The 13016-nt window shown below is 42.9% G+C and overlaps 2 protein-coding genes across 2 annotated transcripts; one reads left to right on the top strand and one right to left on the bottom strand.

Annotated features, from left to right (window-relative positions):
• Positions 1-1117: 1117 nt before the first annotated feature.
• Positions 1118-8703, top strand: slc15a5 (solute carrier family 15 member 5; the record flags this gene model as incomplete). The annotated part of the gene is made up of 9 exons (XM_083763182.1): positions 1118-1316; positions 1895-2117; positions 3986-4155; positions 5189-5409; positions 6022-6208; positions 7093-7281; positions 7933-8064; positions 8154-8262; positions 8544-8703. The coding sequence occupies exons 1-9, from the start codon at positions 1133-1135 to the stop codon at positions 8701-8703; spliced, it is 1575 nt and encodes a 524-aa protein (XP_083619308.1). The 5' UTR covers positions 1118-1132.
• A 2817-nt stretch (positions 8704-11520) lies between these two features.
• On the bottom strand, positions 11521-12465 carry LOC310857487 (putative RNA polymerase II nuclear localization protein SLC7A6OS; the record flags this gene model as incomplete). Its single annotated transcript, XM_083763183.1, has 1 exon — positions 11521-12465. One exon carries the CDS (start codon positions 12463-12465, stop codon positions 11689-11691), a length of 777 nt encoding a protein of 258 aa, XP_083619309.1. The 3' UTR covers positions 11521-11688.
• Positions 12466-13016: the final 551 nt, after the last annotated feature.

The following is a 13016-nucleotide window of genomic DNA, read 5'->3' on the forward strand; positions in this document are numbered from 1 at the left end:
TGATCTAACTCTAGCCCTGACTGGATCTGGGTGGTCCAGTCCACTGAGTCCAGCCATGTTCTTGATCTAAAACACACTTCACATGATCAGTCTAATTGGCAGCACCTCCTTGATGTAAGCCAAAATGAACTCCCATGTTGGAAGACTGCTTTCACAAAGGTGTGTGACATTTTTTAGGTGTTTGTAATAACCTCTGACACAAATTCACTCAATTCAGTTAGCTGTCCCATCGCATCGGCTACTTTCTGACCTGGTATAGTGGTATAGAATAGCTTTTGTAAGTTTACTCAGATATATTGTTTCATTGTCATCTGACTAAACTTAGTGCAACTAATGCTTCTGAATTCTAGACAGACATCATTACTATTAGGCCAGTGTCCTCTCCTTCACTCCTAAGTGCTAAATGTACACAAAACTAGTCCAACTGCACATACAAATCAACTGGGGGGATGTGTCTCTACCCTGAACCCTGAAGGATGGATAGACAACACCCAAGAGTTTTAGGATCACAAAGTTCTTTATTTCGGCAAATAATAAATTATATTATATATTATTAGATTAACTTCTAGTGTGTGCATTTACTTGCAATTAAATCAGCCATCCCCCATCTCACACTGCCCCCCCAGACCCAGGCCACAGGTGACAAGTTTGCGTAATTTTGTCTACATGTATACCAACTATCTCTGAGTGCCACCACATAAATAACTTAAGACACCTTCAGAAACAATAAGTGGCACGTGCATGATTCATGCACGTGCCACTTATTCGACTGTGCTTTTGATCTGCTTTCCAGGTCCAGGGCATTCACAGGAAGGTGACAAATTCCAGCCATGAGCTCTGCAGTCATTCTGTGGGGTGGGCCCTACCACACAAGGGCAAGAGTTCTCATTCAGAGCCCTTCTTTCCCCATACGAAGAAAGGAGCCAAGCTAGCAGCTGGTGCAGACACTATGGTAGCGGCATGGGACCTCCAAGCGATGTCTGAGGGCAACCGCCATCTGCGTCGGCTCTCCAAGACTCCACTCCCCGAATTCAAACACCCTCACCTACAGCGCCGGAAGTCCCGCAAGAAAGTTCAAGTTATCATCTGCGTTCTGTTAGTGGAGCTGTGTGAGAGGTTCACCTTCTTTGGGATGGTGTGCAACATGATCCTTTTCTGCACCGTCAAGCTTGGGTATGACAACTACCTGGCTGCCACCGTCAGCCTCTGCTTCATCGGAGCCAGCACCCTCACCCCTGTTCTGGTCGGCTGGTTTGCAGAAACCTGCTTAGGAAGGACCAAGGTGCTCTACATATGTGCTTTGCTTCATTTCTTTGGTAAGACACAATGGAATTTAAATGTTGGTTGTTGTAACTTTTACATGTTTTTTTTTTCATCTGATATAAAAATGTTGAACCTATATTGCCGGGAAAACAATACCATCAAGGAACTGTTTGTATTCATGTATAAGAAACAATGTCAGACACATTAATTGTTGTGTAGGGTGTAGTGGTTATTCTGAGGTGTGTCAAATCTGAGTCAAAACGTACATAGGCCTATATTATTAGTGGGTTGTTGTTCACAGATGAATCATTCTGAACCACAGGGTGGTGTCCTGAAACTTATAATCGTTATCTTTACAAAAGCTTTATTAATCATACAATCTCCTCTTTGGTGTAAGCTTCATCCAAGAGATAAACCAATTTCAACCTGGCATCCACAATAACACAATAGCATCCACAAGCTCACAGTGTCAGCTTGTAGATTGTGTATTTCCACTATTCATCATATGACAAAGTATACAGTATAGTGGTAACCATCCACACGACACGCCTCTCTACCTGCACAAACATTTCAGTTCGTTGTTTAGATCCAAGATATCATCAACCTCCACCTGCCCCATTTCACTTTCTAGGAACAGCCATGCTCCCTGTGGTGGCGTTCCCATTCGAGGACTTCTACATTGACAATCATCATATGACTCACCAACTGGAGCCACGGGAGCAGCAGATCTTGTTCTACACTGGCCTCCTGGCAGCTGCACTGGGCATCGGGGGTATCCGGGCCATCCTCTGCCCCATGGGGGCATACAGCCTGCAGAGCTACAACCAGCACCAGCTCCTGTCCTTCTTCAACTGGTGAGTGATGTTGTCTCCTACCAGACATTTTCTGTTTTCTGGTCATCTGGCTTGCACTCTGATGCATCGACTGGGATTGGGATTGAAACATTGTTGCATTTCTCGTATCAACAGTGAGAGATAAATAAAAACGAATTTAAAGCAAATCATTTTAAACTAGAAAAAGTGCCCTTCTGGGCACAGGTCTCCACCAGGAGGATAGGAATGTAGGACATTGCAGCTTGCCTTCATCTGGTGGTTGGGTAGCAGGGCAACACAAATAAACGAGTGCATGACGCGACTTGGCTTGTTGTAGCGCCACCATCAGGCTGTTGAAAACTGTCAAGTGGCATTTCTTCCTCAGCCTAGTGGGAATATGCGTGCACAGTTTCATCGCAATCGGACGCTGCGTTGAGGAGTTGTGGCGATTTATACAAAGCGGGCTACTCCTGAAAAGTGTAGGAGCCAATCGTGGCCAATCAGGATGGAATATGAGAAATCAAAAAAACCTGTCTTGATCACATGACTATGGAGATCATGTGTACCGATTTGCGTGAAATTTGGATAAAATCTGAAGGAGTAATAATAGAAAATGTGTTTTACATATGTCGGCCTCCTGGTGGCGCTATAAAGAGCAGATGTGAAAAATTCCAGACAAAGGTTTTTCCTTGGCCTCTAGGGAGTTGGCATACAAAGTTATCCACAGATCCGTGCAGTTAGAGGTAAAAACACTTTTCGGCCAGTTATAGCGCCACCTTGAGGCTGAGTTGAAATTGTTCATGTGGCATTTCGTCCTCGGCCTAGTGGGAATGTGGGTGCACAATTTCACGGAAATCACGCGATGTGTTCATGATTTGCAGCATTTTGTTTGAAACTGAGCACTCCTGTGAACTTTGGAAGCCAATCTTAACCAATCAGGATGGAGTCTGATAAATCTGAAAGACCCGTTTCGTTGAATGGCTCTAGAGAGACTGTGTACCAATTTGCGTGATGTTTGGACAAAATCTGTAGGTGTACTGTGCAAAAACTTGTTTTGCACAAAGCGGCCTCCTGGTGGCGCTATAACAGGCTGTTCTGGAAAGTTTGGGGCAGAGGTTCATCGTTGGCATCCAGGGAGTGTGTTTGCAAAATATGGCATCGACCGGGTTAACGGTGGCCGAGATTAGCTGTTCACGGACACACGGACGGACGGACACACACACACACGGACGGACGGACACACGGACGGACGGAGTGCAAAACATACTCTCCCCACATGCCTTCGGCCTGGTGGAGACAATAAGAACAAAATGTAGGGCAAAAATCCAAGGCAATCTTCATGGAGTAAAAATAAATAAAAAGGTGGCCTTCGTCTGTCCTGACTCCTGATGAAAGCCGCCTTTGGGCCGAATAGGATTTTGTAACAGTTTCATTATATTATGTTGTATGTATTATTTAACTTCATACACAGTGCTTTGTACTCATTGTGTTTTTTGTTTGTCAATCGTTCACCTTTTTGAACCAAAGAGCACCTTTCAATTACTCTTCACAATTACACCCTCCTTTTTTCTATTAATTGAAAGAATTTTGAATATTCCTCTATATCCTATGCAAACTCACACAATGATAATTTGAGGGGCGCACCAATAGATCAATGAATAGTGCACTAACTTCACTTTTTTCTTTTTTTTATTGTTCTGGTTGGTTTGATTCCGATTGGAGCATGTTTCCAGCTCTCTACTCTCAGTTTCCTGACTCTATAGTCTCCTATCTAAATAAAGCAATAATTGCCTACAACGATCTTTAAAAAAGAAAAGTGTCAGATTCATGTCACTCATTCATATCACTCTACTCTTCTCTATTGTTTGATGGCGTGTCTCCTAATTAGTAAATTTTTCATTCCTCCAAAGGTTCTATTGGCTGGTCAACCTCAACTCCACGGTTGTATTTCTGGGTATTGCTTATATCCAGCAATCTGTGGCTAAAAACCTGGGCTTTCTCATCCCCTTCACCTCTGTGTTGCTGGCCCTCATCGCCATACACATGGTGCGCAACAAACTCACCTTCAATCCTAAGAAAGGTAACACACTGTGTACACAAAATGAAATGGTCATACTAAAAAGCTATACACTAGCTATAACTAATAATAAGAATACATTATGAGAGCTTGTACGAAGAATAATTTCACCTGATGTGATAATAAAGTTGAAGTTAACACTAAACACACATGCTACAGTAACTACACATTCATCAGTGTTGGCAAAGTTATGTTAAAACAGACCTTCCCCAATTATGTAATAATTAATTACTTTTTATATTAAAAGTAACAAGGTATGTTACAATTTTGCATTGTGTGTCATGTAATGCGTTATTACTTAAAATACAAAATTATAATATTACACAATTTGTAAAATAATGCATTATATGACTTCATTACTCATGGAAGTAATGTTATGTAATGTGTAACCTGTTGATACCTACCGTCTCTATTCTGGGGGCGAAAATTCGGCGAAAGAGATTTGGTGTCGACTAGAGTTGAGGTTCAAATTTTCAGGTTGAGACAAGATCTACACGCCACGTTACGAGCTTGTAGATCAGCTATTTTCACTACTCCGTAATTATTATTATGTTTTTTTTGTAAATGTTTTTTTTGTGACTTTCGCCTTTATTTGATATTCTTTATGGAGGGATAGACAGTAGGCTGACAGGAAATGGGGAGAGAGATGGGGGGGGGTGACATGCAGTAAAGGCCGTCGGGATCGGGAGTCGAACCCACGACACACTGCCAGACTGGATTACCAGCCAAGGTGCCTGGACCGCTGAGCCACGGTCCAGGCCAATTATTATTATTTTATTGTATGGAAATTCTTAGATTTGTTTGTTTTAAAATGTATGAATTCTATATACTAGACCTGTACGTGCCCGTCGGCCACCGGCCTACTTGAGAACGATGCAACTGAATTTATTATATATATTTTTAAATGTAGGGAAACACAACAGTGGACTAGAGGTAAATACTAGTGAACATACTGTAGCCCTGGGGGACCGCGGTCAACTAAGCACATATATACTGTTTTAGGGTGTAAGTGGTTAAGACTGAGTTTGTCTCACAGGTGGCTCCTTATTGACGACATTGGGAGTTTTCCTCAACTCTCTGAAGATGTGCTGTCTCCACTCCCGTCATCTGAGTGGAGACGTGGCCTCCTGGCTGGACCGGGCCAAAGAGAACAACGGCGGGCGCTACAGTGAGACGCATGTGGAGAATGTCAAAGTGCTGGCCAGGCTCTTCCCACTCTTTGGCCTTCAGCTGCTGTACAAAGCCTGCATCACACAGGCAGGTCAATGGGAACGCACGCGTCTGGGTCATTCGTTACCTAGCCTCGGTACCAGGCTTTCATTTTTGTTGGTGCAAAAATTGAAAGCCTGGAGGAACGCATTGGCCGCTCTGGTCTAAAAGTGGGAGTCAACCCTTCCGGGTGGGCGTCGCTCCAAATGATGTGACGTAGCGCTGCACTAGGGGGAGAGGAGGGGCCGGGGGTGACGGACAGATCGATGAGATCCAATCAGGGCGTGCGCAAATAGACCAGAAACCTAACACGTTAGCTCAGGCTATTCGTTACCATGCATACTGCAATCTGAAGCAGTGTTGGTTTTTTGGCAGCAAATTTTGATTTTAGTTTTAGTCATAGTCTCTTGAATAGTTTTCATTTAGTTTTAGTCACATTTAGTCACCTGGAATGTTTTAGTTTTAGTCTAGTTTTAGTCGACTAAATGTTATAAAATGTTAGTCCACTAAATCTACAGTTGATTTAGTCGACTAAAATGTATTTTGACAGGCCTTGATGACGTCGTAATGATTTTACACTTGCTGAAAATAGCCGATCTACAAGCTCACAACGCGTCGCGCTGAGACATCACCTACTATAACTCCGGACTTTCCCCACAGATCCCCTCAAGTTACTACATTCAGACGATGAACTCCAACCTCCACCTGAGCGGCTTCCTGCTGCCAATCGGTGCCATGAACGTGATCAGCATCCTCCCTCTGCTGCTCCTGGCCCCGTTGATAGAGTGTGTGACCACCTGCTACCTCTCCATGGACAAAACACCTCTGGCCCCAGCCAAAGTCATCGGTGTGTACTGTATACAGTATTAATGTAAGCACACCCACGTGCACAGTAAAATACTCAGACATTTACAGGGGCATGGGTGCTCAAGTGAAAAAAGGGCACCTTGTGCAGCGCATGGAACCGGCCGGTTGCCTTAATAGTGGGAGATTATAGATGTTGGGGCATAAATATTATACATAGAAGCATTTTTTTTTAAATCAAGAATTGATCAATGTAACCATGGTCCACATACTGTCTGTACACTGTACAAGGGGTTGAAGGGGGGCACATTGCTGTCCAGAGGGCAAGGGCAGGTGGTGCTCTAGCACCCCCTAGTAGTGTCTATCTGTGCACGCTACTGAAAATACTCTGTTAATTTAACCATTAGCAAATTAAACAGTGTACAAATCGGAGTATAATTTCATTAAAAAAGTGGCAACAAACTGGCTACTTTAGCCGATCTATAGAAGCTCACAATGTATTGTGATGCAATGTGTAGAGAACATACAGCAATGTTTTATTTTTTTATTTTTTTATATATTTTTTATCCCACGATTTTGTAACCCATTTTTCACCCCTGTGTCAATCATCTAATGTGATCCTGGGCTCTACACACCCTCCACCAACCTAGTCCCCATATATGTGGGACAAGGGGAGAGCAACGGACTTGAACTCATGCTTCCTTCATGCCTGAGTGTCCAAGTTGCTCCTTTACACCTGACAGGGGGGAGTTTCCCTGGTTGGACGTAGCGCGTGGAAGGAACACGTTATTCCAACCAGTTCCTTCCCCTCCATCAGGGGCAATTTTTTTTTTTTAATAGAAAAGGCTAAACAGAAAATGAACTAAAACAATTCACCACCACAATTCAGGTTGAAGAAATATGACCTTGTTTCATCTCTCTTTTCAGCCCTCGGACATGTGTGTGCGGCCCTGTCAGTTCTGGTGGCCGGCTTCTCGGAGATGCACAGAAAGACCTACTCCCCAGTGGAGCAGGCCCTTTCTGGGAAGGTTCTGCAGGTGTCATCCATGCCTTGTTTCCAGCTGGCCCCCCAGTACATCCTACTTGGTCTGGCTGAGGCCTTGGTAACACCTGCCTGTGAGTGAAATGAATGGACTAAAAAGCCGGTTTATACTTTGTAGCACTGGTTCCCAAACACTGGGTCGGGACCCATTTGTGTGTCGCGGGAACATTTTGATGGGTCCCTTTATTATTTGTTTCCCACATTTTGTTTTTAATTATTATTTCAAAAATAATAAATAAATAGATAATCAAAAAACATTCCCCAAAAGGCCAACATTTTCATGAATTCAAAACAAATTAAATTATTTATTTGTTCAATTCCATAATTTAGAAAACTAATGTTTTGGTAGTAGTGAAAATAGCCGATCTACAAGCTCATAACACGGCACAAAGCAACACGCTGTGAGCTTGTAGATCTGCTAAAACGTCTAATTTCTGTTTGGGGTCATGGGCTAAAAGGTTTGGGAACCACCGCTTGGAGTGTACTTTCAACAGGGAACAATTGTTTCTGTGAACTTAATGTAGATGTAATTTTATTTACAATTACATCTACATAATGTATATGTCAAAGTATTGTCTTAAATCAAAATTGCACCACATACAGCTACATTTTACTTGGTTGATCTGCCTTTTATACAAAATGGGAATTGATATCAAACAATGCCACATTTCCACTATGTGGACTTTACTTTTCTTAATTGATCTCTTCTCTCTCTTCATTGGCAGGTTCTCTTATATCTTTCCAACTAACCCCTAGCCACATCAGAGGTATTTCTCTGCACTTTCTTACTTTGTCCTATGGAGGGGGCTGCTTCCTAGGAGCCTTCATCATTCAGCTGGTCTATCTGGTGTCTGGAGGTAAAATAAATAAATAAATACTTTGTTTTAAAGTAAATACCCCAAACTGCTAATATAAGATGTTAATATCTTCACATTCTTTATTCAAGGTAACTTCTACCCAAATGTACTCCGCGATGGGAACCTGGAGAGATTTTTCTTCTTTCTGGCGACGTTGATGGCTATTAACACTGTGATGTTTTGGAAAATGTCCTACAGGTATGATAGGCAGTATCACAACTCTATAAGCATGCAATTCATACTATTATGTTTATTTGCACTAAAGACTAAAAATAATAACATAATGCTTTGCAATATTAGTAGTTTATGTATTGCACCTTTGATTGTTATCCACATATTAGGATAGTGCGGTCTGTGCATCTCAGCTTTTGTGTTGCTGTATTGAAACAAATCATTTAAAAAAATATTATTTCATTTGAATAAATATGTTTTAATTGTACCATCGCACCCAATACCTTTTGTCTCCCTGTGCTGTCCAGATATATAGACTTGAGTGTCCAGGGGAGAGGGCTGACCACCAGTCCATTGGCCGAGAAGCTGCTACATTACAAAGCCTGTTTAAGGTTCTATGACACCGTGGATCGCTCCTACACCCAGGATCGCTCCTACACCCATGCCTCCATAGAGTCAATCCTGTGACTTTGTGGATCGCTATACCTCCATAAGCCGATACTGTGAAACTGTGGATCACTCCTCCACAAAGCCTCCATAGAGTGAATACTGTGAGTGTGAATCACTCCTACACCAATGCATATAGGGCATAGCAGTGGGCGGGGATTTCTGCTTCCACTGAAAAATCTCCAATATTCTTTTCCCATAGAGATTTACAAAAATATTTATATCAATTATTTTAAGCCTAGAATCAAGCCATCCAGGATCCTGGTGAATCGTGACTATAAAACTTTGATTCTGTTAAAATAATAATAATACAAAAATAATAATAATAATAATTATATAAATATTATAATAATTATTAAAATCACGCCCACTGCTATGCCCTATAGTCAATACTGTGGATCGCTCCTACACCAATGACTACAGAGTCAACACTGTGAATGGCTCCTACACCATGCAATGCTGTCATTCAGTCCTGTGATGGCATTCCATTATTTAAAGTTTAAATTAAATTTTAAACTGAGTAGTGCTGGCACTACACTTATTATAATGTAAATATAACTGCTGAGAATGTTTGGCTTAACAGTATACATAAAATGTGTATATATTTTTAAATGTCGCTGTTGTTTGTAACCGACTTATAAACATTTTTTTGTTTTGTTTCATGATGAGCCTGGACCCTGACTGCATAATGCTGCTGCATATTGCATTACACTCCAATTGTACTGCACTGAATTAAAGAAGAATTACTATACCATTAAATGTCCTTATTTGTGTCATGCATCAGCCCTCAAGCAATGTAACAACGCTGACCATTTTTCACTTATTTTTAAAATCAAGTATTTATTGTTGTAATAAAGCCTGTGAAAAGAACCTGAACTAATTGCTTTCACCCACATTGTAATTACTGTATGTATAAAGAAAAGAGCTCAGAACAAGGCTATAGATAGATAATAAACTTGAAGGGAAAAAATCACACCCATGTGGAAGTGAGGGGCGCTCTAATCATCGTACATCATCAAGAATGGTGGTCCCTTATTGGCCAAGGGTTCCCACCGACATACATGCCGATTTGCTCAGTTCATTGTCAATGGCAGTTTTGTTTGTTCAGATATCATAACACAAATATTAAAGCTATATATAGGAGGGGCTAGCGCCCCTCAAAAAGTGTATATGCCATATTACCCCCACCCCAATTTCCATTCAAGTCAATGGCAAAATACTATGACATCATGTAGTTGATAGTGGGTGCAGAATGCAGATCACCTCATGAAAGGCACCACTCACTTCACACGAGGGTAATACAGTATGTTATATTACATCATCTGCAAATCTTTAATCCAAATCCGGTGATCCAAAGCTCAATTAAAATTTGGACTCAATTTAGGAAGCATTTCAAACTACAACAAATTAGTGGTCTCTTACCTTTGACTTTCATTCACCTTTTTTGCCCTCACACTTGGATATAGCTTTCAAGGCATGATGGCATAGTTGTGGAGTGATATTATAGTACAGGGAAAAATCTCTCTCTCTGTTTAAAAGTACAGGGAAAATCTCGAAGTACAGGTAAGAATATAGTACACGTAAAAATCTCTCTCTCTCTCCGTTTAAAAGCACAGGTAAATATCTCTCTATGCTGTTACCTCGAAAATACAAAGGTTTGTACCTTTGACTTCAATGTCAATGGCGTTTTGATGTTTAATTTACATCAAATTTAGTGGAATTCTGACGTCATTTCTCAGTTAATTGTCAACAGGCGTGTGTGTACGGTTGTAATGCACGTAACTCAAGAACCGTTTGCCTTTTCATATTCGACACACACGTTCAACACCCCCACACGGAGTGCAGTGCCCGGTATCGAGTCGGGAGGACCCACGGTTCTCCATAACCACCACAAAAGGCTCTGCTCAGGCTCTGCCAGTGGGAATCCCCTCGCCTGTGCAATTTCCAGCCTCTGGCCCTCTGCCTCAGCCAATTGATTGCCATGGCATCCCCACACCTGACAATTGATTAACGTACTTAACCAGTCCATTTGACAACGAGTATTATTAGGTTCGTGCCACGTCTCTGCGTGCGTGTGTGTATGGTTGTAATGCATGTAACTCGAGAACAGTTTTCCCCACCGATTTCATATTCGACACACACGGTATAATATCGAGTCGGCCGGACCCACGGTTCTCCAGAACCACCACAAAAGGCTGATCATTCCGAATAAATACTTCAGAATAAAATACTTCAGAAGTAATGTTTTTTGCTGCGAGTTTCCATGGGAAATGGTCATTCCGAATGAGTGTTTATATGAAGATGTGATATAAGACATGATACATGTTAATTCACGTGAAACTACACCATCTGTTGGACACATAAAATATAGGCAGTTCATTCATTGTGACTGTCTCAACAATACAAAACATTACAGACGAAAGACGATAGGCTCTGCCAGTGGGCCTAATGAGCCAAAGTCCCCTCAACTGTGCAATTTCCAGCCTCTGCCTCAGCCAATTGATTGCCATGGCATCCCCACACCTACAAATTGATTACTTAACCACTCCACTTTTCATAGAGAGTTTGCACTCTTCAGACACAGGCAGACTGGCAGATACAGAGATCTCCATGTGGGACACAGACAGATAGTTAAAATGGGTGCTATGACAAGTTGACAACGGGTATTATTAGGTTCCCAAGTTACATCGTTCTCAAGTCGGCCGGTGGCCGACGGGCACGTACAGGTCTCTCCTAATGGTACAAACATCAATTCACTCCATATGTTGATCTGACCCACCATGACAAAGCGCCAGCGCTCGCCTAGCAGTCTGCCGTCACCCAGGCGGATGCGTGCATGTAACCTCTCGCCTTATTAGAAAAACATATAAAGAGTAAATGAAACACCAGTGCCTTATTGTTAACATTCCTCTCTGTCGCTACCTTCATTACTCTCCTCATCTGTGTATTTGTTCCTCCACATTTCCTCCTCATTCAGATTACACTCATCCTCGTCGTCCACCTCCTCTACCCATCCGAACGGCGTTTGCCTATCGTAGCGTTCACCTTTGTCACGGCTGCCTTCCTCACTCTCCTCTTCGTCTGGGTATTCGTTCCTTCCTCATTCTCGTCATCTTCATCCTCGTACACCTCCTCTTCATTAACCACCCGGTCAGGAACCAGCTCTTCTTCGTCTGCGTATGTTTTCACATACAGGATGTCCTGGATCCAGCCGGGTGTGGTTGCCATTTCCTGGTAGTAAAGGTCGTAGACGTAATGGTCTTCCCCTTCCCGGTGCTCCACCTCTCCCTGATGCTCTGTGGTCATGCTGAGACGCTCCATCATCTTCACATTGCTGCACAGGGACATCTCTGTCTCCGAGGACAATGTCTTGCCAAGAGCTTTTCCCTGATCCTTCTCTTCATTCTCATGTTCGAGGTCAACTACTTGCTCATCTCCAGAGCCCCAGCATTTCAAATGCTCTTTTTCATTACTATCGTCTGTCTCCTCTGCCCACCTCCTCTCGGAGGAGCCTCCTCCTCCCTCCTGGGGGCACAATAGGCCTGCGCGACGGCTCGAGAGGATTCGGTACCGTGGTTCTCGCAGGGTGCTCCACCTGGCACTGCGTAGATCTCCGAGGCCCCGGTGGGTGCTAGCAGCACAGGGACGCAGGGCACGGGTCACACAGGGCTGAGCCAGAGCCTCACAGACGTGTCTCTGAACCGGAGCGTCCTGAGTTGCCACAGTCACCACCAGTCTGAACACAGAGTTCTCCATCTCGGCTTCATTGGTCTCGGGTGCCATTCCCACCTGGCTCTGGGAGGTACTCTGCGGTCGAATACGTTTATATGTAGTAGGGTTCAATCATACTTGCAAGATATGGGGGAGCCAAAGGTATGGCTCCCCCATATCTTGCAAGTATGATTGAACCCTACAAACCCTCCCGCGCACTCAGATCAGCCAACGCAGGGAAGCTGGAAGTACCCTCACTAAAAATGCCGGGACAACGCTCCACACGTCCCAAACTCTTCTCCCTTCTGGCTCCAAAACTGTGGAATGCACTTCCCATTGCAGTCAGAACTGCAGCATCACTCCCAATCTTCCGCTGTAGTCTGAAAACCCACCTTTTCAGACTCCATCATGGCCCATAGCACTTACCCTACCCCCTTAGATAGCATTTCTGTAGACTTAGATAGCATCTGATACAGACTTATAGCATGTTATGTAGACAGCACTATAATTGCATTGTATATAGTCATAGCACGCCATAGTACATATGTATAGCATAGTAGTATATATATATATATAGTTTATATGTATAGTCTCATAATATAGATATTCCACTGTTACTTTCT

Source organism: Protomyctophum parallelum (assembly GCF_964188405.1).
Source record: "Protomyctophum parallelum genome assembly, chromosome: 4".
Lineage (NCBI taxonomy): Eukaryota > Metazoa > Chordata > Actinopteri > Myctophiformes > Myctophidae > Protomyctophum > Protomyctophum parallelum.